Source organism: Coenobita brevimanus, chromosome 110 (assembly GCF_032717465.1).
Source record: "Coenobita brevimanus isolate Jiangsu-jjx chromosome 110, ASM3271746v2, whole genome shotgun sequence".
In the NCBI taxonomy this organism is placed as follows: domain Eukaryota; kingdom Metazoa; phylum Arthropoda; class Malacostraca; order Decapoda; family Coenobitidae; genus Coenobita; species Coenobita brevimanus.
This window is the reverse complement of record NC_137063.1, coordinates 47,624,808-47,652,312: the sequence shown is the minus strand read 5'-3', so window position 1 is coordinate 47,652,312 and position 27,505 is coordinate 47,624,808. Positions and strand designations below refer to the sequence as shown.

The following is a 27,505-nucleotide window of genomic DNA, read 5'->3' as shown; positions in this document are numbered from 1 at the left end:
TGAGGGTGAAAGAAGTGATGTTTGAGTAGTAGCGAAGGGAACGTTTGAGATGTGTGTGTGTGTGTGTGTGTGTGTGTGTGTGTGTGTGGTGAAAGAAGTGTTGTTTGAGTGCTATTGAAGAGAACCTTTGTGAAAAATGAGAGAGAGGAGGGAGAGAGAGAGAGAGAGAGAGAGGAGGGGGGGAAGGTGTTGAAAGAAGTGTTGTTTGAGTGCTAATGATGTGAACCTGTGTGAATAATGAGTTCGTTAACACGTGGCTGTCAAAACAACGCCTCATACAAAGATTCCAGGTAGGGGAGAGAGGAGAGGGAGAGGTAAAGGAGGAGGAGGAGAGGGGAAAGGAAAGGGACGGGTGAAGGAGGAGAAGGAGGAGGGGGGAGAAGAGAGGGAGGGGTGAAGAAGGAGGTGGGGGGAGAGAAAAGGAAAAGGTGAAAGAGGAGGAGGGGGGAAAGGAAAGGGAGAGGTGAAGGAGTAGGAGGGGGGGAAAGGAAAGGGAGGAGTGAAGGAGGAGGAGGGGGGAGAGAAATCGAGGGGTGAAGGAGGAGGAGGAGGGGGGAGAGAAAGGGAGGGATGAGGGGGACGGGATTGGAAATGGAGGAGGGAGGAGGAGGAGGATGAGGGGAATGGAGTTGGAGGAGGAGGAGGGAAAGAATGAAGGAGGAAGAGGTGGTGAAAGGCGGGAGAAGTTATGGAAGAGAACTAAAAGGGATGGAGGTGGGGGGGAGGGAGAAGAGTGAAAAAAGAGGAAGAGGAGGAGGCGAAAAAGAAAAAGAACTGATGTAGAAGGAAGAGGAGGAAATGGACTGGTGGAGAGGGAGGAGGAGGAAGGAAGAAAGAAAGGAAGGAGAGCTGGTGAAAGCAGGAAAAGAGGAACTTAGAGAAGGAAAATTAGAAGAACGAGGACGAGAGGGAAAAAGGGGAAGAAAGAGGAGGAGGAAGGAGGGAAAATTTATTGATTATCACCTACTGACGGCTCTTTTATCGTCCATTGGTTTTGTGGGAAATAATCGGGTAATAAGATCAGAGAACCACCCATTTTTACCCCATTATTTACGGTATTTTCTGTTAATATATTCCAAAAGGCAGGGCGCCCATTTCCTGCCCATTTATATCCCATTATTTTGTGAACATTGGACACGGTGGGAAAGAGGCCAGACACATTGGCTCCGGAGGGAGAGAGAGAGAGAGCTAGCATCACCGTGACTGTGTGTGTTTGTGTGTTCAAGAGAAAATCTGTTTACCAGTCTCCCATTCTCTCTCTCTCTCTCTCTCTCTCTCTCTCTCTCTCTCTCTCTCCATCTTGATTTTTTGACCTCTTTCCCCTATCCAATTTTCTACCTCATTTCTGTCCTTCCATTTTTTCATTCCGTTCCTTCTCTCTCTCTCTCTCTCTCTCTCTCTCTCTCTCTCTCTCTCTCTCTCTCTCTCATTATTTTTGCAGCTAAATACTTTTTGTCATTGTTTTCGCACGGTGGGATTCCATTTACGTGTGTTTTCGTGATTGATTGATTGTGTGTGTGTGTGTGTGTGTGTGTGTGTGTGTGTGTGTGTGTGTGCGTGTGCGTGTGTGTATTCGCATGTGAGTGGATCTGTCTGTCTCTCCCACCTGACTCCATGTGCGTCAGAGATTTGCATATTTATACAGTTGAGACGAAATACACACACACACACACACACACACACACACATACTTTATACCTTCAAGATTTTGCATAGTCAAACAAATTGGGAATGAGATCTGTATGCTCTCTCTCTCTCTCTCTCTCTCTCTCTCTCTCTCTCTCTCTCTCTCTCTCTCTCTCTCTCTCTCTCTCTCTCTCTCTCTCTCTCTCTCTCAGATTGTCATAATCAAAGGAACACCTAGCCACACTCACCTGCCGAGACAGAGAGACAGACAGACAGAACTGTTGATGTATGCGTGTGCTCATATCCATCTTGTGTGTGCCTATGCTAAGTCTTGAGAGAGAGAGAGAGACGTCATGAGTTCCATTCCTGTCATCTCATTTGAATATGCTCCCTTGAGATGAAGTGTGTGGGTAATGACATGCATGCAGGCAGTCTGTGTAGGATGAGGTCAGGTGTATAATAGTCACCTATGCTATATATGGATGTATTTAGTTAAGTATAGACAAATACATATATATACATACATACATACATACATCATACATATATACCATACATACATACAGTACATACATTTATACATACATTCCTTCATACATCATACATATATACCATACATACATACAGTACATACATTTATACATACATTCCTTCATACATCATACATACATACATGTACGTACATCCGTCATATACATCTAAATTAATAGATTGATAGAATTACATGCGAAAGTCTTTAGATTGTGTATATATAGAACCTCTGTAGCTGTAGTTACAAATCTAGGTAGGTATATTCAGTTACCTTTAGGCATAGTATGAACACAGTTAACTGAGCTTTTTCGTGGACATATGTAATAATTAAAAAAATATATGTATTTGCACGTATCTCATCTCCGATCAGTTACCGTTTATTTTTTTTAGTAACGTAAATGCGGCTCATATTTCAGTTACGTGGATAAAATATATGTGCCAGTCACGCGTATTTCCCAGTTATAATGATACCAGAAAAGAACCTCATTACTTAGAGTGGGTTAACAGTGACGTTGTAGGGGTATAGATGTTGTAGTGCGTGTTCCTTAGCGATTTGTTTCATTTCTTATACCATGCAGTTTTTTATGCTTATATATCATTTAATGTCAGCGTTGTTTGAATCTAACATTCAGGTACAATAGGATACGGAAGTGTAATGAAAACCGCATAGGATGGGGTGTAATGGAATTCAGAGCTACATGGATACGAACCGAAATAAATATAACTACATAACACAGAAAACTGCCCTCAGGAAATTTTTACTTTTTCCCAGTTCTAGGAAATGGAATAAATAATGGAGATAGTCCGTGTGTTATTTGATGGAAGAGGGCATTGTGTGTGTGTGTGTGTGTGTGTGTGTGTGTGTGTGTGTGTGTGTGTGTGTGTGTGTGTGTACTCCGCATGATTAAACACAAACGCTTTCACGTGTAGTCACGCAGGTATGCATACACATACACACATACTTACCCACATAGGAGCTTATCCCTTGCCCAAACACACACTACAACTAGTTCTACACATAAAAGCGCTCTCTCTCTCTCTCTCTCTCTCTCTCTCTCTCTCTCTCTCTCTCTCTCTCTCTCTCTCTCTCTCTCTCTCTCTCTCTCTCTCTCTCTCTCACACACGTAGCGACCGAGTTTGCTCAAGCCCAATTTTTTTTTTTAGGCCAACCAGCCTTCAGTGTCAGGATAGAGAGATGTTGCTGGGAGGCTGCTGCTGCTGCTGCTGCTGCTGTGTGTGTGTGTGTGTGTGTGTGTGTGTGTGTGTGTGTGTGTGTGTGTGTGTGTGTGTGTGTGTGTGTGTGTGTGTGTGTGTGTGTATTGAGTGTTTTTCCCGTGTATCCTTTTTCGAAAGTTTTTGGATGTGTTCCTGTCGAGAGAAGTGGTTTTGAGTGTTTGGTGGAGTGTGTGCGTTGATGTCGTGTTGGGTGGAGAGAGGTCTGTGTTGTGCGACGGGGTGAAAGGGGAAGCTGAGGGTGGAGAGTTGGAGTTGAAAGTGCGGAAAGGGCTTGGCGAGGACAAAGTGGTGATGGCGGCGGTGGTGGTGGTGGAGGGTGAGGATGGAGAGTTGGAGTTGAGAGTACGAGAGGGAATGGGTGAGGAGAGATTAGTCGTGTTGCTGGCGGTAATGGAGAGTGAAGGTGGTGTTGAGAATGGGGGTGGTGATGGGTGAGGATAGAGTGGTGGTGTTGATGGTGGAGGATGAGGGTGGAGAGTGATGCTGTGGTGATGATGGTGGTGGTGGAGGATGAGGGTGGAGAGTGATGTTTTGGTGGTGGTAGTGGTGGAGGATGAGGGTGGTGAGTGATGTGGTGGTGGTGGTGATGGAGGATGAGGGTGGAGAGTGTTGTGGTGATGGTGGATGAGGGTGGAGAGTGATGTGGTGGTGGAGAATAAGGATGGAGTGCGATGTTGTGGTGGTGCTGGTGGTGGAGGATGAGGGTGGAGAGTGAAGTTGTGGTGGTTTGCGATTGTGTTGTGTGGTGAAGATGGTTTTGTGGTAGAGAAAAGTGATAACTGTGATGGTGGTAGCGGTGAAGGAAGTAGGGGTGATGGTAGTGATGAAGGATGCTGGGAGAGGCAGTGGAGAACGCTATTATAGAGAAGAAAAAAATAGAAATACGATGCTGGTGGAGGATAGGGTGGAAGATAATTATGACAAAAATGGGAGTGGAGGTCGTCGGGAGTTATAAAAGTGGCAGTGGAAGAAAAATGATGGCGGAGGTGTAGGACGGGGTGACACGGGTCGGGATGGGGGGGAAGGTGATGAAGATGGAGGTGGTTAAAAAATAATAATAATAATAATACTCTTGAGGGGGAAAAAAATGATGGACGTGTTAGTGATAAAAATGAAATAAATTGGTGGCCTTAAAAAATATAAAATAATGGTGTTCGAGAGAGTATGTAAAAAAGATGGCGTTCTTGGCGGAGGGTGTGTAGAGAGGGTAGGCTTTGAAGACCATCCCCCCCTTCAGAGTCAACACTGAGGAGGGGAGAGATTGAGAGATGGGGTGGGAGATGGAAAGTGATGCAGAGGGGGATGGGGAGAGGGATGGGAAGTGAGAGTTGGAGTGTGAAGAGATAGGGAGTGGGAGTGATAGAGAATGGGGTGGTGAAGGCGTGAAGCGAGAGAGAGAGAGAGAGAGAACCATCAGGAGTGTGTGAATGGAGAGTGGAGGAACGGAAGGGAAGAGCAAGTGGAGAGAAAAATACTGAGAGGGAGTTTTTTGGAAAGTTTGGGAGGTGTAAGGATGAGGTATTTCATTAGGACCTGGAAAGAGAGAGAGAGAGAGAGAGAATTTCACCCTGAATAAGAGTCGCGTGAGAGATTGAGAGAAAATGGAATCTGAATGAGACTGCTCGCGTGAGAAGGTAGGATAGAGAGAGAGAGAGAGGAGAGGGGACCCATTATCGTCATTCTCTCTCCATCACCATCAATCTTTCTCCTGTGTGGTCCATTACGCCTCTCCCAGCTCTCCACCATTCTCTCTCTCTCTCTCTCTCTCTCTCTCTCTCTCTCTCTCTCTCTCATCATCATCATCATCATCATCAATATCATCATCATCATCATCATCATCATCATCATCATCTCCCCCCACTCCCTCTCCCCTCCCACCCATTCTTCGTCTTCCTCCCTTTCTCCCTGTTGACCCCGTGATTTATCTCCTCCCCCATTCCGTCTTCACTCCCTCTCCCTCTTCCGCTCCCTCCCCTTCCTCACCCTCTCCCTGTTTTTTTCCTCTCTCTCCCTTTGCCTCTCCCTCTTCACTCCCTCCCCTTCAAACTTTTCCCTCTCGAGACCTCTACCCTGTCCCCTTTTTTCCCGTCCCCCCCCTCTCTCTCTCTCTCTCTCTCTCTCTCTCTCTCTCTCTCTCTCTCTCTCTCTCTCTCTCCTGTGCTCAATTTCGGGCGATCAGATATGGTTTTTATATATACAATATCCTCTCTCTCTCTCTCTCTCTCTCTCTCTCTCTCTCTCTCTCTCTCCTGTGCTCAATTTCGGGCGATCAGACATGGTTTTTATACAATATCCTCTCTCTCTCTCTCTCTCTCTCTCTCTCTCTCTCTCTCTCTCTCTCTCCTGTGCTCAATTTCGGGCGATCAAACATTGTTTTTATATATACATTATCCCCCCCCCTCTCTCTCTCTCTCTCTCTCTCTCTCTCTCTCTCTCTCTCTCTCTGTCCTGTGCTCAATATCAATCAGTCAAACAGTTTTCCATACATACAAAATCCCATTATATTTTTTCATTACTCTATACAAGGGCTATCGGTAATTAATTTTAGAGTTTTTTTTTTAACAGATTTTTTCTCCTCCCTCAGCCTTTGATTTTTTCTTTAAGCCTCTTTATTACTATGGCGTGGGTGTTGGAGAGGGACGCCTTCATGTGGGGGCACTGATATAGCCGGGTCGCTCAACTTCCTGGTTATACAAACGTCCTTCACCTCCCTCCCTGTACCCTGAAAGGCGGATGGTGTACTAAAAATCAACTTAAGCCTGTAGTCCACGGGGTTCGCACTTTACCACCCTTCATTTTCTCTTCATGTCCATCTTTTCGTTTTCTAGTTTCCTCTCCATGTTTTTCTTTCCTTTATATTTCATTCTCCCTTTTTTTCCTTTCCTCCGTCGTCGCATTTTCCTCTTTTGTTTATGCTTTTCTTTTTATCCACAGTTTCCTGCCTTTTTCCTCCACCTTTTCTGTTTTCTTTCCTCCCTGTTTCTTCCCTCTTTCTTTTCTTTTCTTTTCCATGTCATATTCTTTCATCCATGGCTTCTTTCCTTCCTCATCATATCTTGGTTTTCCATCACATTTGTTCTTTCCTTCCCTGTTTTCTTCTCTCCATCTCCAGCTCTCGTGTGTGTGTGTGTGTGTGTGTGTGTGTGTGTGTGTGTGTGTGTGTGTGTGTTCCGTCTTTCTCATTTCCTCCTTGCGTTTCTTTACCTTCTCTTCATTCTCTCTCCTTGTCACACTTTCCCATTCCTTCTCAGTTGTTTGTTTTCCTCCTCTACCTTCCTTGCTTCTCTTCCCTCTCTCCTACCTCTTTTCTCCATCTTATATCCTTCATCTTTTCTCTCCTCCCTCTTATATCATCCCTCTTCCCTCCTCCACCATCCCTTTCTACTCCTCCCTCTTTCCTCTTCCATATTCCCTTTATTCATCTCTCATTTTCTCCCCTTTTCCTCCCTCCTCTTCAAAATTTCCTCCCTCTTTTCTCCGTCTTTCCTCCTCCATCTTCCATTTCTTTTTCCCCTTTTCTCCCACCCCCCCTGCTTTTAACCTGCAGTGTATATAGTATGCACCTTTTCTTTTTCATAACCTGGCTTTATGTCCGCGTCTCTCTCTCTCTCTCTCTCTCTCTCTCTCTCTCTCGTGTATGAACCCTCCTTTTCTCCCTCATAACCCCGCTTTACGTCGCTATTTTCTTGTTACGATACGGCTGTCTCCTTCATCTTTCCTCCCTCTCTCCGCCTTTCCTCCATCTTTTCTCTTCGCTCCTCCACCTTTCCTCCATCTTCTCTCTACGCTTCTCTGCCTTTCCTCCATCTATTCTCTCCGCTTCACTGCCTTTCCTCCATCCCTCCCTCTTTTCTCTCCATTTCTTTACGTCAGTCCTTTCTGTCCCATTTTCCTTGCTCCTTTTTAGTATTCTGTCTCGTGTTGATGTTTAGGGATTTTCTCTCTCTCTCTCTCTCTCATAAAAACTTCACCCCCCAACTTTTTCCCGTATGTAATTACACACTCATAAGGGAGGAAAAACTTATAATACGATTTTTTTTCCTTTTTTTTTCTCTCTCTCTTCGGAAAATTAATCTTCGTAGGGAAACTTTAATTCGAGTAGAAAATATTAAGATTTTTTTTTTTTTTAATTGAAAAAGGTCATATATTTTTTTTTGCAGTAGTTCGAGACGGTCAGGATGATGATTGTGGTGGTGGTGATGATGATGATGATATTGAAGATGATGATGATACTGAAGATGATGATGATGATGGTGGTGATGGTGGTTGCTGTTGGTGGTGGTGATGATGATGATGATGGTATTAGATGACGATGATGATGATGATGAAGATGATGATGATGATGATGTTACTACTAGAATTATAAACCCCATTGGGCGGTTGATCTCCGTCTCCATAAATACTGGAGCTAATTAGCCCATCCGCGGACACTTACTCCCCTGATGATGACTAATGACAACCCCCTCATGATCGAACCAACTCTAGAACTCCATACTATCTGAGTCCTTGGAGCTTGAGATATAACCTTGTTTTAATTATCGGTTATTAGATACAGATGACCCCTAATTAATGCGCTAATGAAGTGAGGGTGATTAGGGCAGCTGGGTGATCTTTGGGTATTGATTGTTACTGCTGTTACTCTTGTTTGTTAAAGTTCTTATTCGTGATTGTTACGGCTGTTACTCTTGATTGTTAATGCTGTTACTCTTGATTGTTACTGCTGTAACTCTTCATTGTTACTGCTGTTAGTCTTCTATGTTACTGCTGTTACTCTTGATTGTTACTGCTGTTACTCTTGATTGTTACTGCTGTTACTCTTGATTGTTAACTGCTGTTACTCTTGATTTTTACTGCTGTTACTCTTCATTGTTACTGCTGTTACTCTTCTTTGTTACTGCTGTTACTCTTGATTGTTACTGCTGTTACTCTTCATTGTTACTGCTGTTACTCTTCATTGTTACTGCTGTTACTCTTCATTGTTACTGCTGTTACTCTTCATTGTTACTGCTGTTACTCTTCATTGTTACTGCTGTTACTCTTCATTGTTACTGCTGTTACTATTCATTGTTTCTGTTGTTACTCTTCATTGTTACTGCTGTTACACTTGATTGTTACTGCTGTTACTCTTCATTGTTACTGCTGTTACTCTTCATTGTTACTTCTCTCTCATTTCTTATCCTCACCCCTCTTTTTCTCCCTCTTCTGCTCTCCCTGTCTTGTGGAGTACATTTGAGGTTAATTAGTAGGTTAATGAAGAGAGGATGAGGTAATTAGGGCAGCTCAGACGGCCCTTGAAATGTTAATTTTTGGTATCATTTTTTTTTTTTTTTTTTTTTTTTTTTCAAAAGTTTCTCTGCTTATCCACTCTCTCTCTCTCTCTCTCTCTCTCTCTCTCTCTCTCTCTCTCTCTCTCTCTCTCTCTCTCTCTCTCTCCCCTTCTCTCGCATACAGTCTCATTCAGTTTCAATTTTCTCTCAATTTCCCCCACGACAACGTCATTCTGTACGTAATTCTCTCTCTCTCTCTCTCTCTCTCTCTCTCTCTCTCTCTCTCTCTCTCTCTCTCTCTCTCTCTCTCTCTCTCGTGCCGCGTTGAGATATAAATTGGTTGTGATGACAATTTCCTTTAATGTCTGTTTCCGATGGGGCGATACTGGGGACCGATTGATCTTAAAAGAGAGAGAGAGAGAGAGAGTGTGTGTGTATGTGTACACCTATTTTATAATTATTGCTACTGAGAGGACCCGTGTGTTGAGTCATTGTGTGTGCGTTTATTCATGTGTTATTTTGCAGTTGTGTGCGTATGAAAGAGTTTATGATTAATTAGTGTTTTCCTTCGTATGTTTGTGAATGTATTTTATATATTTGCGTCTTGTGTTTATGCTGTCTTTGTGTTCTGAAGATGTATAATTTGTCGAAGAGAATATTTAAGCGTAAGGAAAAGAATTCGTTATCTATGTGTTTTTATCTCGTGTTTATCTATGTCTGTCTCAGTTTATCTGTCTGTCGTCCGAAACCCATGATTTTTTGTTTATTTACGTATTTATTTTTATTATTAGCTTATTTTTGTATTTATTGCACCTAGTCCACGAGCTTTTATCCGTTTATTCATTTATTTATTTGTTTATTGTGTATTTTATGTATTTATTGTTTTATTCTACTTATGTATTGTATTTTTTAATTTATTCTTTATTCTTTTATTTTATTGTATATATATTTATTATTTTATTTATCTATATATTTTATTGTATTGTATTTATTTATTGTTTATTTTATATATATTTATTTATTGTTTATTTTATATGTATTTATTTATTGTATTTATTTATTGTATCTAATTTAGGCATAGGTCACTCCGTTCCCTTAGGTCCAGCACACCTACGCGCCACACACCTTCACTCGTCACCTGCCAAACCCTACCCTTCTTAGCCGACGAGAGCACAAGGCCGTGCAACAGTCTAAGCAGAGTTTGATAATATTCTTGAAAGGTTGTGGGAAGTGTGTGTGTGTGTGTGTGTGTGTGTGTGTGTGTGTGTGTGTGTGTGTGTGTGTGTGTGTGTGTGTGAGAGAGAGAGAGAGAGAGAGAGAGATGAAGTGTCGGATATTGATCAGAAATTGACCTCCAAGTTTCCATCACCTCAGAAATTCACTTTAGATTGAGGTGCTGATGTGTGTGTGTGTGTGTGTGTGTGTGTGTGTGTGAGAGAGAGGGAGAGAGGATGGGGAGGTGTGTGCAGATGGCCGTGTTTCCTTCGTTTCAGTTCCACACATTTTTTCCAGTTGTTAGATAAGCATGATAAAAAGAAAATTGTCATTATGGGTTAGTGTTATGTTGATGAGGTATTTAATATTAGCAAATTGTACCTGCAGAGTATTAAGCATAAACAAAATCACAAGCCTGAGGGAAGTGTAAATGTAGGAGTCGTGTAAATTATGTAAAAATGATAAGATATAAGAGAAATATAAATGAAGGTGGGTACGAAAAACACCGTATTCTCTGCGTAATGGAGTAGAAGAGAGAGAGAGAGAGAGAAATATAGGGCGTTAGTGGTGTTATATATAGTGTGTCTTGTGTTAAATATTTCCTTCTTCTTGTGTTAAATATATGTCCCGTGTTAAATATTTTCTTCGTTCTGTGTTAAATATTTCCTTAGTCCTGTGTTAAATATTTGCTTGGTCCAGGTTAAACATTTCCTTGGTCCAGGTTAAACATTTCCTTGGTCCAGGTTAAACATTTCCTTGGTCTTGTGTTAAATATTTCCCTTGTCCTCTGTTAAGTGTTTTCTGCATCCAGTGTTAAATATTTCCTTCGTCCTTTGTTAATATTTCCTTTGTCCTCTGTTAAGTATTTTTTCGTCCTGTGTTAAATATCACTTCCGTGCGTAATATTTCCTTCGTCCTGTGTTAATGTGTCCCGTGTTAAATGTTTCCTTCGTCCTGTGTTAAATATAGTCTCCTTCTTCCTTGCAGAGTGTTATCTTCGACGAGATTCACCTGAGGGACCTGAGCATCGCTGAGTGCAGCACCAAGAATATCAACCACAGCTTCCAGGTTAGTTAGCTCAGGTTGTCAGGTCAAGCTACGCCAGGTCAGGTTAGGTTGTCAGGTCAGGTCAGATTAGGTCATGTCAAGTTAGCTTAGGTTAGGTTAGGAATATCAGGCACAGCTTCCACCTTAATTACTCTCAGGTTAAGGTAGGTCTGGTCGGGTCAGGTCAGGTTAGCTTAGGTCAGGTTTGGCTCCTGTAAGTGAAAGGGTTATAAATAGTTTCTACTATCGTTCAGCATCACGAAGTTTTTATTTGTTTATTTATTTATTTATTCCCTGGCGAATTTATTACGCTTAGGAAATACCCTTATCGCTCCAGTGGGTCGAGAAAGCATTATTAGCCTATAGCAACATAACGACTCTCTCTCTCTCTCTCTCTCTCTCTCTCTCTCTCCGGGAAATAGATCCAGTAGTGGTTTGGTTTAAGGGAGGTAGGTGGGGATCCTGACCCGCCTCTGCTATTTCCTGGCCGGCCATTCTCACAGGGGTCTCGCATAATCTCGCCTATTTCCGGACAATCTCCCACCCATCCACTCACCTTGATAGCTCTGACCCCCCCCCTGCCCCCCATCTTCCCATTCCTCGTCCCGCCCTCCCTTCCTTTCTCTCCCCTTCCCTCTACATACACTCTCTCTCTCTCTCTCTTCCCTGTGTTCTCTCCTCCTTCCTCTCCTTTCTCTCCCTTCCAATCCCTCCCACCCCTCTTCCCTCTTGCTTTACCCCACCCTACCTTCCTTTCTTACTTTTCCACCCTCCTGTCTCACCTCATCTTGCTCCGCCCATTTCTCTTCACCCACACCCATCTCCACATACCCCTCTCACCTCCCACCCCTCTCCACCTTCACCCACATCTACCCCCACACCCAGTTCCACCCATATTCATTTCCCGCTTACTTTCCCTTCCCTCCCTCCCTTTCGGCCCACCACACTCCACCCACCCCAAATCCCAACCCATTACGCCCCACCCCACCCCACCCAATCCCACCCACTTTCAATTACCACCTGTTTCCCCTCCCTTTCAAACCACACCACCACACCACATCCACTCCCGCCCCTCCCCTTCCCTTCCCTCCCCTTCCTATGAGGTCTGTTCACATTTTTCATGCCGTAAATCGTTATCCCTCTCCACTATCCTTTTTCCTCGTTCCTCTCCCATTTTTTTTATTCATCCTTTCCTCCCTTTCCCATCATTTCATCCAGTCATTCATTCCATTTCTTCTTCCCTTCTTCCTTTCATCCTTCTTCTTCCATTTCTTCTTCCATCCCTCCTTCCTTTCATCATTGCCCACCATTTCTTCTTCCTTCCCTCCTTTTCATCCCTTTCTTCCATTTCTTCTTCCTTCCCTCCTTCCTTTCATCATTTCCTTTTCTTCTTCCTTCCCTCCTTCCTTTCATCCTTTCCTTCCATTTTTCTTCCTTCCCTCCCTCCTTTCATCCTTTCCTTCCATTACTTCCTCCTTCCCTCCGATTCATCCTTTCCTTCTTTTTCTTCTTTCTCTCCCTCCTTTCATCCTTTCCTTCTTCCTTCCCTCCCATTCATCCTTTCCTTCCCTCCTCCCTTTCTTCTTCCCTCCCTCCTCCCTTTCATTTATCTTACCTTCCTTTCAGTTCCAACCCCTCGCTCCTTTCATTTCTATATCTTTATTCTTCCTTCTCCATCCTCTCTGTCTCCCTTCTTACCTTCATTTTCTTTCCATTCTCCTCCCTTCTTTCCACGCTTCCTCTCCCCTCACCTCCCTGCCCACGTCTCCTCCCTCTCTCCAGCCTACTTTTCATTCCTCCCTGCTCTCCTTCGCCCTTCTTCCATCCTCCCTGACCTTTGTTCTCCGAGGCCTCCCTTTTTCTGTATCTAGCTTCGTCCTTATTTTTTTCTCCCTCTTCTCTTCCTTACCTACCTCTCCTCCCCCCTTCTGTTCTCCCTTCCACTCTTTCCTCCCTTCCTCCCCTCCTCTCATTCTTCCCCATTTTCGTTTTCTCCCTTTCCATTTCCCTACCTACATTTCCTCCCTCTTTGCCTCCCCACTACTTCTCCTCTCTCCCTCCCTCCATCCTTCTTTTTCTTATTCCCCCCTTCCTAACCTTCTTTCTATCCCTCATCTCTCCTTCCTAACCTACCTACCTCCTCTCGTACATCCTTATTTCTCTATCTTATTCCCTCCTTCCCAACCTCCTTTCTATCGCTCATCTCTCCTCCCAAACCTACCTCTCTCCTCTCCTACATCCTTCCTTCCTCCCTAACCTCCTTTCCTCTTCCTCCCATTACTTTTTCTCCTCCCTCCCGTTGTCCGTCTCTACCCACATGCTTTTAGTCTGTGGAGGAGGCGGGAGGGAGGGAGGGAGAGTGAATGGGGAAAATGAATGGATAAGAAAATACTGGAAGAATGGAAGGCTAAGAGAAGAATGAGGGAAAGAGAGGAGGGTTGAGAGGAAGGAAGGAAGGAGGAGAGGGGGAGAAAGAAAAGGAGAGAGAGAGAGTCTGTGTAAGTTACGTATTAAGTTTATATGATCAAAAAGGAAGGAGAGAAGGACAAATAATGAAAAATGAGAGAGAGTCTGTACGTTATATATTAAGTTTATACGGTCTAAAAAGGAAGAATAGAAAGAAAATAGGAAAAAAATGGGAAAGAGAGAGATGGGAAGAAAAGGGAACTCCCCTAACCTGCTTCTGACGTCATCATTACTAGGCAGGTTATATCCGGTTGGGTTGGGATGGAAGGAGGATGTGGGAGGGAAAATAGGATGATGGAGGGCTAAGGGGGGAGGGGAAGGAGAAGAGAGAGAGAGAGAGAGGGGGGGTATGAAAGAGGGAAGGAAGGTGAAAGAGACGATAGGAGGTGTATGAGGGGGAGAGAGAGAGGAGGAGGAAGGAGGGAAGGGAGGGGAACGAGAAGGGAGAAGGATATACGAAGAAGAGAGAGACGAACGAAAAGAGGAGGACAAGAAGGGAAGGAAGAGGAAAGAGAAGAAAGGCAGGTGCACAACGGAGAGACAGACAGACAGACAGACAGACTGAAGGAGTGGTTCCGTAAGAACACATACCAATCTCTACATCCGTGTCTCCAAATCCGTCCAACATTAACATATAATTTCTTCGCCTCTGAGTTAAAACTTCCAAATGGAGAACAAGGCTAATTTTTTTTCAGCCTTTTCTCGTACGGTTTGTGAAGGAGAGAAGGAAATTCTCTCTCTCTCTCTCTCTCTCTCTCTCTCTATATATATATATATATATATATATATATATATATATATATATATTTATATATGTCTATCTGTCTATCTTTCTAACTATCTAACTACTATTTACGTTATGATCGATACTAAATAATTTTGTTTATTATTTCAACCAGTGAAGAGATCCGGGTTTGGCCTTTGAATTTGTGAAGGCTGTTCGTCGGTGAGAGAGAGAGAGAGAGAGAGAGAGAGAGAGAGAATACTGTGTGATACATACAAATTATGGTGGTAAAAATAGAGAGAGAGAGGGGGGGGGAGAATATGGTGGGATGCCGGCAAATTTGAGTGGTAAAAAAACAAGTATAATGAAAGAGAGAGAGAGAGAGAGAGAGAAAGAATACGTTGTGATGCTCACAAATGAAGGTAGTCAGACACACGTATAATGAGAGAGAGAGGAGAATATGGTGGGATGCTGGCAAATTAAAGTGGTAAAAAACAAGTATAATAGAGAGAGAGAGAGAGAATACTGTGATGCTTACAAATTATGGTGGTAAAGAGAGAGAGAGAATGGGTGGAGCGAAGGGGGGTGGGGGTGAGGGATTCCTTTAAAGAGCAAAGCGCTTCCTGACGTCATTGGCGGGAGCAGGGGGATTTCCCGACACCCCCCCAACACACTCTCTCTCTCTCTCTCTCTCTCTCTCTCTCTCGCTCTCTCTCTCTCTCTCTCTCTCTCTCTCTCTCTCTCTCTCTCTCATTGACGTCAGTCCACAGTACTACATGTCTATTATATTTCTCGTCTTCCCTCGTCATCATTCTCTCTCTCTCTCTCTCTCTCTCTCTCTCTCTCTCTCTCTCTCTCTCCCTCTCCCTCTCTCTCTCTCTCTCTCTCTCTCTCTCTCTCTCTCTCTCTCTCGTTATTTATTGCGACTATTCGTCAGACTTGCATCCTCTGAAGGTTACAGTCCTTTGTTCTCTCCTGACTCTTACTCTTACTTCCGCCATTCTCCTGTTGGAATTCTTTTTACCTCTGTTTTGCCTCCTCCCCATACTTCAGTTCCTGGTGTAATTAGCTACCTCTTCATCGCCTTTACTTCAACTCTTGGTCCTCTTTCTCTTCCTTTTCCACTTCTACGCTTCCTACTCCTCTCCCACGCTTCATCGTCCTCCTCCATTCCCCTTCCCTCTTCTTCCGCAGCTATCTCTTCCTTCTCAACTTTACACACTCTGTCTCTTGATCCTCTTCCTCTTCTTTATCCACTCTCCTTTCACTCTTCTTCGCTCCTTCATTCAGAACTTAACCTTTTCCACCTCCTCCTCTTCAGTCTCTTCTTCACCCACTCTTGCCCTTCCTCTTGTTTCTCTTTACCTGTTCTTCCTGTTCCTCGTCCATTCCTCTTCCCACAGCATCTTCCTCTTCTTTGATATTCTTTCACATCTTTTCTCTCTTCTCCTTCCTCTTTGTTTCCTATCCTTTCCCTGCTTCCATTCCTTTTTTTTTCTCTCTCTCTCTCTCTCTCTCTCTTAGTTCGCATACAGAGGCGGAAAACAGAGTTGTATTTTGTGTTCACGATTTTAAAGATACGACCAAAAAAAAAAAAAAAAATCCTACTGATGTCATACACACGGAAATATTAAACGATAAATTTTGAACGGATTTTTTTGCCACTTGAAGCTCGTTAATTCAGATGTTTCAAATCATGGATGTAATACTGTGACGTTTCAAATCCCAAACGATTATTATTGACGTGTTTGAAACCCCGAACGATTATCATTTATATGTTGAAAGTTTAAACGAATATTTTTGAAACATTTGAAACTGAATGGTTATTGCTGAAACGTTGAAACGTTTGATTATTTTAGAAAAGTTTGAAACACCGAACGGTTATTACTGAAATATTGAAGCCTAAACTGTTATAATTACTGAAATGTAGAAACCTAAACGATTATTATTGAAACGTTTGAAACACCGAACGTATTTCTTTTCATGCAGGGAGAAGGAACCAAAGGCCAGAATCCCGCAAGATTGTTTCCTCCAAGGGAAGAAAAATAAGATAGAGCCAGATTCTCTCTCTCTCTCTCTCTCTCTCTCTCTCTCTCTCTCTCTCTCTCTCTCTCTCCAGAACTGACCACTTTTTAATCCAGTTTGCGCTTCACTTACTCTGTATGAAAACCTATTCAGCCCCCAAACAGAAAATTCTATGGAGAAAATATACCATCTCTCTCTCTCTCTCTCTCTCTCTCTCTCTCTCTCTCTCTCTCTCTCTCTCTGATGCCAAAGACCCAGCCCGTCGGAATTAACATCAATTGTGAGGGGAAAATGTTGCCCGTCGTACCGAGTATTAAAGCTGCGTAACCCAGATCGAGGGCGCGGGAGTTGGCTGGATCCGGTTGAGTTCGGTTGGGTCTGGGGTCCGAATTCTGGTTGGGTAAGGAGGCTCCCTAACACCTCTTCCTTAGCGATTTATTTTTGGATATGGCTGGGTAATATCCTTTTGTACGTTATTTATGCAGCGTGTGGCGATGTTGTTGAGGATTTATTTCACACGGAAAAGGGTAGTAAGCTGTAATAAGCAAAAAAAAATCGAGTAAGAGAAGGTGTTAGGGGTCGGCAAGATTACGGGCCTGGGTCTTGCTGGATTTGGATGGGTTGTGTCCGGTTGGTTGAGTTCGGTTGAGTTTAGTTAGGTTTGACTTGGGTTTTTTTGTGTCAGGTTGGTGAGTTTGGTTGTCTGGTTGGGTTTGGCTGGGGTTTGGATAGGGTTGCTTGTGTCTGGTTGGGTGAGTTTAGTTGAGCCTGGTTGGGTTTGGATGGGGTTGGTTGTGTCTGGTTGAGTGTGGCTGAATCCAGATGATGGTAGTCTCAAAATTGATATGGATGGGACTGACTGGAATTGAGTTGGTCCAGTTGTGTTTGGTTGTTACAGGTGGGTTTGGTTGGAGTTCAGTTAATCTGGTAATGTTTGGTTGGGTTCATCTTGAGTCTACTGGATCTGGTGGCGTTAGATTGGGGTTTACACAGCCAGGATGGTTAGGTTTAATGGGGTTTAGGTGGGTGTGAGTGGAGGGGTATATGAGAGGGGTGTGTGAGTTGAGGGGAGGGCAGCGTAATGGCAGGAGATAGGACGACATGGAGGCGATTTGTTTGTGGCTACCCCGTGCGGAATTAAGACGTTTGACTAAAGACAGACAGATATGAGGAATTAGCCGGGGATCAGTTAGGCTGCAGCGCCCCTTTTTACCCTAAGTTGGCCTAGATTACGTTTTCTCTTATTTTTTCAGCTAATTTCATGTATTTCAGTGGCAGGAAAAGACAATATTATGGCTCTTCATCCTTTCCATAACACTTCCTCGTGACTGGCACCATGTTCTAGTGTTAGACTATTGCTACGACATAGCATTCACGATGGAAAGATGGCAATTATAGACCAAGTTAGAGTAAAAAGAGTATAGTTAGGTTTGTCTGGCGTGGGTTTGATTCATATAGGCTGACTTTGGCGAGATTTAGTTAATGTTTGGTTGGATCTTTTTTTTTCTCTCTCTTTTCAATAGAAGGATATTTTTAGTCACTGATTTAGGAGTTTCTTTGTGATGGTAGTTATTGGTATTATTGTTCGCCCGCACTTGCGTGTGTGTGTGTGTGTGTGTGTGTGTGTGTGTGTGTGTGTGTGTGTGTGTGTGTGTGTGTGTGTGTGTGTGTGTGTGTGTGTGTGAGAGAGAGAGAGAGAGAGAGAGAGAGATTAATGTTTGTTTGGGGTACAGTTTTTGCGCTTGAGAATTGCTAAGTCATTGTTTCCTCTTTCTTCATCGATGGTGTGTGTGTGTGTGTGTGTGTGTGTGTGTGTGTGTGTGTGTGTGTGTGTGTGTGTGTGTGTGTGTGTGTGTGTGTATGAGAGAGAGAGAGAGAGATTAGTGTTTGTTTGGGGTACAGTTTTTATGCGTGAGAATTGCGAAGTAATTGTCTCCTCTTTCTTCATCGATTGTGTGTGTGTGTGTGTGTGTGTGTGTGTGTGTGTGTGTGTGTGTTTATGAGAGAGAGAGAGAGAGAGGGAGAGAGAGAGTTTACAATGATATGCAGTGAAGGAACAAAAGGATTGTGTGTGTGTGTGTGTGTGTGTGTGTGTGAGAGAGAGAGAGAGAGAGAGAGAGAGAGATTTAGGCAGAAAGGGTCCCTGCTGCCCATCCACCCTGTCTCACCTTGCCTGCGACCTTCCCCCCCCTTTCTTCCCACTTCCTCACTCATTTACATTTTTACGCGTGTCCTAAGGGAGAGAGAGAGAGAGAGAGAGAAAACAGCGTAGTGCAATTTTATCTCCATCTCCACACTGTAGCTAACTTTTTATTAAATGTTGTAGCTGAATTGTATTGTGTTGTATTGTGTAGGTGTTGTCCTGTTGTACTGTGCCACGCCATGCAGTGTGTGTGTGTGTGTGTGTGTGTGTGTGTGTGTGTGTGTGTGTGTGTGTGTGTGTGTGTGTGTGTGTGTCTTTGTTTGGACTCAGTGTACGGGAAGTGTTGGCTTGATGTTAATATTCACGAAAAAATTAATTATTAATAACGAGAGAGAGATAGGGCTATTTCACGCAGCAGAGAACAAAGCCACAGATCCCTCGCCTGTCCTGATGTGCAGATAAAAAGGAACAAAAAAAAAGCGAATAAAAATAAAAATAATTTGGTTTGCGTCATTTTTCCGGGTCACCGTGGAGAGGGAGAGAGAGAGAGAGAGAGAGTATAAAACAAAGTGAGAAAGGGAGAGAGAGTTGAGAGAAAAAGTAATTAAAAAAAAAACACATGAAAAAAGCTGAAGGAAATATGAACGAAGGTGAATTGTTAAAGTGATTTATATCGTTCAGTTTCTCTTTTATTTTGGTCGTCATGATTATAATTGTTTCTGATGCTTTTGAGAGAGAGAGAAAAAGAGAGAGAGATCACTGGTTTATTGATGGCTTTAATCGTTCACTTTTCATTTTGTTTCGACCGTCACAAAAATATCGTCTTTGATGTTTTGCATGTTATTGTATTTGTTAATATTTTTTGTTGTGTTGTTGTTTGTGTAGGTCATTTTCAGGTGCAAAAGTTGTGATGATGATGATGATGATTGTGTTGTCTGTGGTAATGATGAGTATGTGGATGATGATGTTTGTGTTGGCCGTGGTAATGAAGATGATTATGTTGGCCGTGGTAATGAAGATGATTATGTTGATGATGATGATGAGTATGGTGATGATGATGATGTTTGTGTAGGTTGTGGTAATTATGATGATTGTGCTGATGATGAGTATTGTGATTGTGTTGGCTGTGGTAATGATGATGATTGTGTTGATGATGACGATGATTGTGTTGGTGATGATGATGATGATGATGATGGTTGTGTTGTTGATGATGATGATTGTGTTGGTGAGGATGATGATGATTATTATGAATGTGTTGGTTGTGGTAATGATGATGATGATGGTGATGATTGTGTTGTTGGTGATGATTATTGTGTTGGTGGTGATGATGATGATGACAACGAAGAGGAGGAGGAGCGGTTCGATTTTGTGTGTGTGTGTGTGTGTGTGTGTGTGTGTGTGTGTAAAGAAAAGAAGGGGAGGGGAGACTACCTTCATCAGAGCCATTCATGCAAAAAAATAGGTATAGAATTTGAGTTATTTTGGCGAAGAGGAAGTTCATGAGGAGTAACATCTCTCCTTTAACGTATATCTTTCCCTCTTGCGTCACATAGGCCACGTCTCACCCCTGCATTTCGAAGAGTATGACATCAATGAGAGAGAGAGAGAGAGAGAAGAGAGAGAGAGAGAGAGAGAGAGAGAGATTTCGTATGGAGGGTGCGGCAGTGAAATATAAAAGTAGGCGGTATGCGAGGTGTTCGTTGGATCGTTCAGAATCGCAAAGAAAGCGTCTAGTAAGCTGAGTAAAATCGTCTGGGGGTAGCAAGGGTAAAATGTGGTGAAGGTGCGTCCTCGGTATGAAAAGGTTGAAGTCCGAGGTCTCTTAGGCTGAAAAAAATCACTAACACTTCCTCAATTTTAACTAAGGTTGGGATTTTCGTCATTTTGTAGCTGATTTCCCGTAGTTCAGTGGCCAGAATAAGACAATACTATGGCATACTATACTTTCCACAGCACTTCTTTGTGACTAGAATATTCCATTGTTAATTTGTTGTTACGGTTAAACATGCAGAATGGAGTGATGGCAATTTTACGCCTTGTTAAAATGAACAGAGTACAGAGGTAGCAGTAATGACATAATAAGCAGGTAATTTCTTGGGTGTTCTTTGTATCGTTGCTAATTACAAAGGAAACGTCTTGTAAGCTGTCACGTTCGTCTTCATGGTTATGCTGTGCCGAGGTCAGAGGGGGGGTGGAGAGGAGAGAGGGGAGGGGGGGCTGAGGGAGGGTGTAGGGATAGATGGGGAAGGGAAGAGAGTAATGAGGAGGGATAAAGGGATAGTTGACCGGAGGAAGGGGAAGGAGAGAGACAACTGGGAAAGATGAGGATGGGGGGGGGGTTGGAGGGATGGAGGCAGATGGGGAGAGAGGAGAATGGGTAGGGGAGTGGGTGAGGGAATAGATTGGAAGATAGGAGGATGGAGAGGGGAAGGGGTGGGTGAAGGGATAGATCTGGAGAGAGAAGGATGGGGAGGGGAAGGAGTGGGTGGAAGAATATGAGGAGAGAGGAGGATGAGGAGGAGAAGGAGTGGGTGGAGGGATAGATGGGGAGAGAGGAGGATCTGGAGGGGAAGGAGTGGATGGAGGAATAGATGGGGAGAGAGGAGGATCTGGAGGGGAAGGAGTGGATGGAGGAATAGATGGGGAGAGAGGAGGATCTGGAGGGGAAGGAGTGGGTGGAGGAATATGGGGAGAGAGGAGGATGGTGAGGGGAAGGAATGGGTGGAGGGATAGATGGGGAGAGAGAAGGATAGGGAGGGGAGGGAGTGGTTGAGAGGGGTGGAGGGATATATGGAGAGAAAGGAGGCAGGGGAAGGGGAGGGGTAGTCGGGAGAGGTGGAGGTAGATGGGGAATGAGGGGGGGAGGGGAGGGCAGGGCGTAATATTGAGGATTAGCCGTAGAGTCGAGCGCTGTATCGGATAAAGCTAAAATGTGTTTCTGTTTGTTCTTGTGTGTGTGTGTGTGTGTGTGTGTGTGTGTGTGTGTGTGTGTGTGTGTGTGTGTGTGTGTGTGTGTGTGTGTGTTACAGAGAGAGAAACAACCTTGAAATGAACGACTTAACATTTATGCTAGAGGGGAGTTGGGGAGGGAGGGGAGGGGAGGGGAAGAGGGAGCGGTAATGGGAGGGGAAGGGGAGAGAGGAAGGAATTGGGTGTGGTTACGCGAGAGAGAGAGAGAGAGAGAGAGAGAGAGGAGGGGGAGAGAGAGAGGGTTGAATTACAGGAAGGGGAACAGAGGATGGCGGGAGGGGAGTAGAGAGGGAAATAGCGGGAGGGTTAAGTGGAAGGGAAAGAGGGATGGGGACATCTTACCTCCATGGATGGGGAAGAGAGAAGGAGGGAGAGATATGAAGGATCAGAAGAGGGAGGGAAGGAGAGGGATAGGGAAGGAAAAAACAAGTGGAGGATTGGGTAGGGAAAGAAAAGAGAAGAAGGATTGATTGTGCAGGAATGAGAGAGAGAGAGAGAGACTTTAGTGAATTGGGTAGGGACGCAATGCAGAGAGAGATTAGGAGAGGGAGGGGAGAGTGGGGAGTGGGAGAGGAGTGAGGGGGGAAGTAGGAGGGGATTGTTCAAGAATAAGAGGGGGGATGGAGGGAGGGAGTACAAAGGAATACAGAAGCCAAACAGTATGTCATGAGAGAGAGAGAGAGAGGGGAGGGGGGTCAATGGAATTTTTTTAACTTCTGCTATTTTTGGTGCGTGACATTTGCTTTGCATCTGAGAGAGAGAGAGAGAGAGAGAGAGAGAGAGAGAGAGAGAGAGGTCACTTTAATCTTTAATTTATTCTGTTTTTTGGTGCGTGACATTTGCTTTGCGTCAGAGAGGGAGAGAGAGAGAGAGAGAGAGAGAGGTCATTGGAATCTTTAATTTATGCTGTTTTTTGGTGCGTGACATTTGCTTTGCATCTGAGAGAGAGAGAGAGAGAGAGAGAGAGGTCAATGGAATTTAACTTATGCTGTTTTTTGGTGCGTGACATTTGCTTTGCATCATAGAGAGAGAGAGAGAGAGAGAGAGAGAGAGAGAGAGAGAGGAGAGAGAGAGAGGTCATTGGAATCTTTAATTTGTGCTATTTTTTGGTGCGTGACATTTGCTTTGCATGTGAGAGAGAGAGAGGTCAATGGAATTTAATTTATGCTATTTTTTGGTGCGTGACATTTGCTTTGCATCAGAGAAAGAAAGAGAGAGAGAGAGAGAGAGAATGTGGATATTTATGTATGTTTATATTTCTTACATTGACCTAAATATGTAACCCAGGAAGGTCAGTAAAGGAGAGGTTATGTTGATTGTTTTCCAGCTTTGTCCTTCACATCCTCGCAACTGCTGTGTGTGTGTGTGTGTGTGTGTGTGTGTGTGTGTGTGTGTGTGTGTGTGTGTGTGTGTGTGTGTGTGTGTGTGTGTGTGTGTGTGTGAAAGAGAGAGAGAATGGGTTTGTATATGTATGCGTATATTATTATGTGAATGTTTATGTATGCTTATGCGTGTACGTTATGTCTATTTACTGAAGTATGTATATTTATTTATTTATATATGCGTATGTGCCCATTTCCCTTTTTTTTTTTTTTTTTTTTATAAAGGTTATCAGAACAGCTGTATTCCTTTCATTGGGTGGCCTTCAATTAGTAAACTCCTTCATTGTTTGCCAGATCAAAATGAGTGTAGATTAATATTAAAAACAATAGTAGTAGTAGTAGTCGTAGTAGTGGTAGTTGTTTTTGTTGTAGTAGTAATAGTAGTGGTAGTAATAGCAGTTATAGTAGTGATGATGATAATAATATAAGACCTTTTTGCATTATAGGTCTGGAACAAAAGCCATAACTGTTAATCAAAATCAGATTGTTCCATGGTAAATTGTACCGAGAAGGTAAAATCAAAAATTGTTCTTACTTCCGTTCAATTGAATGTTATGAAAGACTTCCGTGTGCAGGTGAGGAGGGGAGGTAAAGAGTAAGATAAAGAATGAGATAAAGAGAGTGAGAGCAGCAGCGTGAAGGTGGGGCAACGTGAAAAGGTGAAGGATGCCGCGATAATCAGTGGCGGAATTATTATTATTACTATTATTATTATTAGAAGAGAGTGTATGTGAGTGAGGTGGAGGGGGGAAGAGGGAGGGGAAGGCCGAGGATGAGATGGAGGGATGGGGTGGAGAGGTATATGAGAGAGGGGGGTGTGAGTTGGGAGCAGGGCAGTGAAATGGCGGGGGACAGGGCGACTTGGAGGCGATTTGTTTGTGGCCACCCCAAACGGGATTGAGGCGTCTGGCAATAGATAGATAGATAGATAGATTATTATTTCGACTACTACTACTACTACTACTACTACTAATGCAGTTTAGTAGCAATAGTGGTAGTAGTAATAAGTTGCAGTTTAGTAGCAGTAGCGGTAGTAGTAATAGTAGCTGTAGAAGGGAAATGGAGAAGAAAGACAACTACACACGGATTTCTTGCGTTTGGTATTAAAGAATAACAAATCTGCAAAGGCCGGGAGTAGGGATTGCAACATCCTCACTTAGTATTAGCGTTACAAGCAGCATCGTAGCTCCTGTAGCAATGGAAGGCCGAGGGATTATACTGTACCTGGTGGTGGTAGTGGTGATGATGATGATGTACGGTAATTATAGAAGAGTTTTGATATATTGTTGGTTGTTATGTGTTAGAAACGATGGACGGTTAGTGTGTGTGTGTGTGTGTGTATGTATGTGTGTGTGTGTGTGTGTGTGTGTGTGTGTGTGTGTGTGTGTGTGTGTGTGTGTGTGTGATATCAATCGTTTCCTGGCAGTACAAACGAATAACGCGTAGTTGTCATCATTTGAAGGTCGAGACCATTTTGTGTATGCATTGTGTGCTTCTATGCAGTTGCGTGTGTGGGGGGGGTGTTTCAAATAGTGTATGAAGTGTGTTTGTGTTCGTACTGATCGTATTTGTGTGAGTTGAGTATTTGTGTGTTTAGTGAGTTTGTTTATGTTTACCGAGTTTTTTTTTATTGTGTGTGTGTGTGTGTATGTGTGTGTGAGTGAATAAAGAAAGAAATCGCTCTATCAAATCAAAAATAAGTTTATGATTCTAACTCTTAGCACTATACATATACGAAAGAGTAATTATATCGCGGAAACGTCGCACATTTTTCGTTAAGAGCGCCGACACACAACTCTCTCTCTCTCTCTCTCTCTCTCTCTCTCTCTCTCTCTCTCTCTCTCAGGTAGGAGAGTCAGGAAGGGGTGGAATGTTGTACAAAGGAGCTTGTCCGCCAACAAAATACGATATTAAGGTCATCCTCCTTTATTCTCTCTCTCTCTCTCTCTCTCTCTCTCTGCTTTCTGTGTGTGTGTGTGTGTGTGTGTGTGTGTGTGTGTGTGTGTGTGTGTGTGTGTGCGTGCGTGTGTGAGCTGTTTATTGAAGATTCACCTTCCTTAGAGTCCAAGGGGAACAAGGTGCATCCCTGCACTATTCTCAGGACACACACACACACACACACACACACACACACACACACACACACACAATTACGCCGTTTGCATACTGTACCTATAAAACAGTGGAGGAATGAGATAATGGTAGTATAGTACCGTCTTAGTAGGGCGCCCTGTCCTTGGCCCATCTTTATCCCATGCTGTTACTGTCTTCCATCAACATCATCAACATCAGCATTATCATCATCGTCAACAGTCATCATCATTATGATCAACGTCAGGAATCATCATCATCATCATCATCATCATCATCCTTTCTCACCTTCCACCTGGTAAACAGTCACATATTCATAGTAACAGATGGGCTGATTAGATGGGATGGAGTGAAAAGAAAAAGTTTATTATTATTATTATTATTATTATGATTATTATTATTATTATTAATTATTATTATTATTGTTATTATTATTATTTTTATTTTTATTTTTGTTAGTCCTCTACCGGTGAAACCGGTCGGGGACTAGAGGTTTGCCCGGTTCCGTTAGTACGTCAGTCCTTCAATTTCTTGTCCGCTCTGTCACTTCCACATGCTTGGACGGATTTTGGTATAACTTCACACAGCTGTTCTCCATACCACGAAGGTGCGTTGCGCACAACAACCAGCCATCTGCTCCCAAGGTCAAGGTCACACTTGGGGCTCAAACGAGGTCGGGTGCTGCATTCGTGTCCGCTCATTAACTCCCACATGCATTGACAGATTTTGATATATCTTCACACAATTGTTCCCCTTACCATGACGATGTGTCGCGCGGAACAACCAGCCGTCTGCTCCCAAGGTCAATTACATTATGTATGGTTATCATCCGTTAGGGCAGTGGTTTCCAACCTGTGGGGCGCGCCCCCCTTAGGGGGGCACAAAGGGCTACCTGGGGGGGGCGCAAAGGCTTGATTAAGAGGGTAATTATATTTGAAAACTATGTATTATGATGGAATTCAGTAATTTCTAAATATGGAGAAAATATTTCGATATGAATAAGAAATCTAGTTATCTGAATATATAAACAGTTTCAAAGATTAAGAATCAGTGATACTGTATTTATTGACATGTGCCAACTATGCCAGTAAAATACAGTATTTGAGGAAGGGGGGCGCAGGGAACGTGTCATTGAGTGAGGGGGGCGAGAATTAGAAAAGGTTGGAAACCACTGCGTTAGGGGATTTTGTATTGCGTGGCAGTACTGAATGCACTTATTATTATTATTATTATTATTATTATTATTATTATTATTACTGTTGTTGTTACCGTACGTGTTTCCGACGACACATTTCTTTTTCAGAGAGACTTATTAGGGCCGTATAATCTCTCTCTCTCTCTCTCTCTCTCTCTCTCTCTCTCTCTCTCTCTCTCCCAGGAAGTTAACGCTTGACCTCCGAGATATACCTGTCTGTTACGTATAATTGAATGGCAGGGGTCACAGTCAGATCCGGAGTGCATCCTTGACTTGAGAGAGAGTTGATAGAGATAGCTTTAACCTCCTACCTAACAGCGGCCTCTTTATTGTAGTGTTTTGGCGGAAGCGAGTTAATTAAATGTGTTTGGTGTCAGGTAGTGTATTGAAGTGGGTGAGTGCAGGGGAAGGTTTGTTAGGTCCACAAGAGATTGGTTTGTGATTCATTCTAGCTCTTTCATCTTAACTGGGTGAAGAGGTATATGGGGTCGGGATTAGTAGGGAAGAGAACAGCTTGATTGGAGAAGGAGAGGTGGCATGGAGGCGAGTGATTTGTGGCCACCCCTTTCAGGATTGAAGTGTCTGGCTATAGATACATAGATAGACTTTCTGTTCTGTGTTGTGTGATGTGATAGTCATTCAAGATGCTCGTATAACGTTCTTCTTCCACTCTGTTGGGCTGTTTCTTGTGTGTTACGGGAACAGCTCTGTCAGCTTTATCAGTGTCTACCCTGCATTGTTTATCCATTTCCTACTTCCACTGCCACACCCACGCCCACACCTGCAGACTGAGCCGGGTGAGGTTCTAATGGAGCGCTATTTACAGACCACTCTACTTGTTGTTTTACATTGTTTTGATGGTGACCTGGTATTTCCTTCATGTTAACAGTGCATCACCCCTTTCCGGAGCCTGGTGTTGGCAGCTGAAACCCGCCGCGAGATGGAGGAGTGGATAGCTGCCCTCAAAGCTGCCAACACTGCTACACACTACTATGAGGTACGTGTGAAAGGATTTTTTTTTAATGAGTATTATTACCCGTTGTCATTATTCAATACCCTGTTACCACTTGTCACTGTCTCCTTATGCCAGGTCTTGTTACTCCTTGTCACTGTCTTCCATGTGCCAGATCTTGTTACTGAAAATAGCGAAAGAGAGAAATAGAGAGAAAGGGGGGAGGGGGACAAAACAAAAATAGTACTGTAAGAGGTTATTAATCCAGCGTGACTATTGGACAGTTTCCCACGGAAGGGAGAGAAAGAGAGAGACAGACAGAGAGGGGAGACAAAAAATGGTATTGCAAGTATTAATCCAGCGTGAATATTGGACCATTTCCCACGAGAGAGAGACAGACAGACAATCAGAGAGGGAGGACAAGAAATGGTACTTGTATTAATCCAGCGTGAATATTGGACAATTTCCTACGAGGGAGAGAGGGGGGGGGGGAAGGAGGGGACAGAAAAAATAGTATCGTAAGGATTAATCTAACGTATATTTTGGGCTGCTACCCACAGGCCTACTGCAAATTGAGATATCCCCCCCCTTTTTTTTTTCTCTCTCTCTCTCTCTCTCTGTAAGGTACAAACCCC

General features: G+C 43.5%; 1 protein-coding gene across 1 annotated transcript in view; it reads left to right on the top strand.

Annotated features, from left to right (window-relative positions):
• Positions 1 to 27,505, top strand: part of LOC145417576 (diacylglycerol kinase delta) — a 172,708-nt gene that overhangs the window by 63,732 nt on the left and 81,471 nt on the right. Inside the window, exons 3-4 of the mRNA XM_080286282.1 lie at positions 10,863 to 10,943; positions 26,808 to 26,915. Of these exons, the coding sequence (XP_080142408.1) occupies positions 10,863 to 10,943; positions 26,808 to 26,915 (189 nt within the window). The remainder of the gene's footprint in view (positions 1 to 10,862; positions 10,944 to 26,807; positions 26,916 to 27,505) is intronic.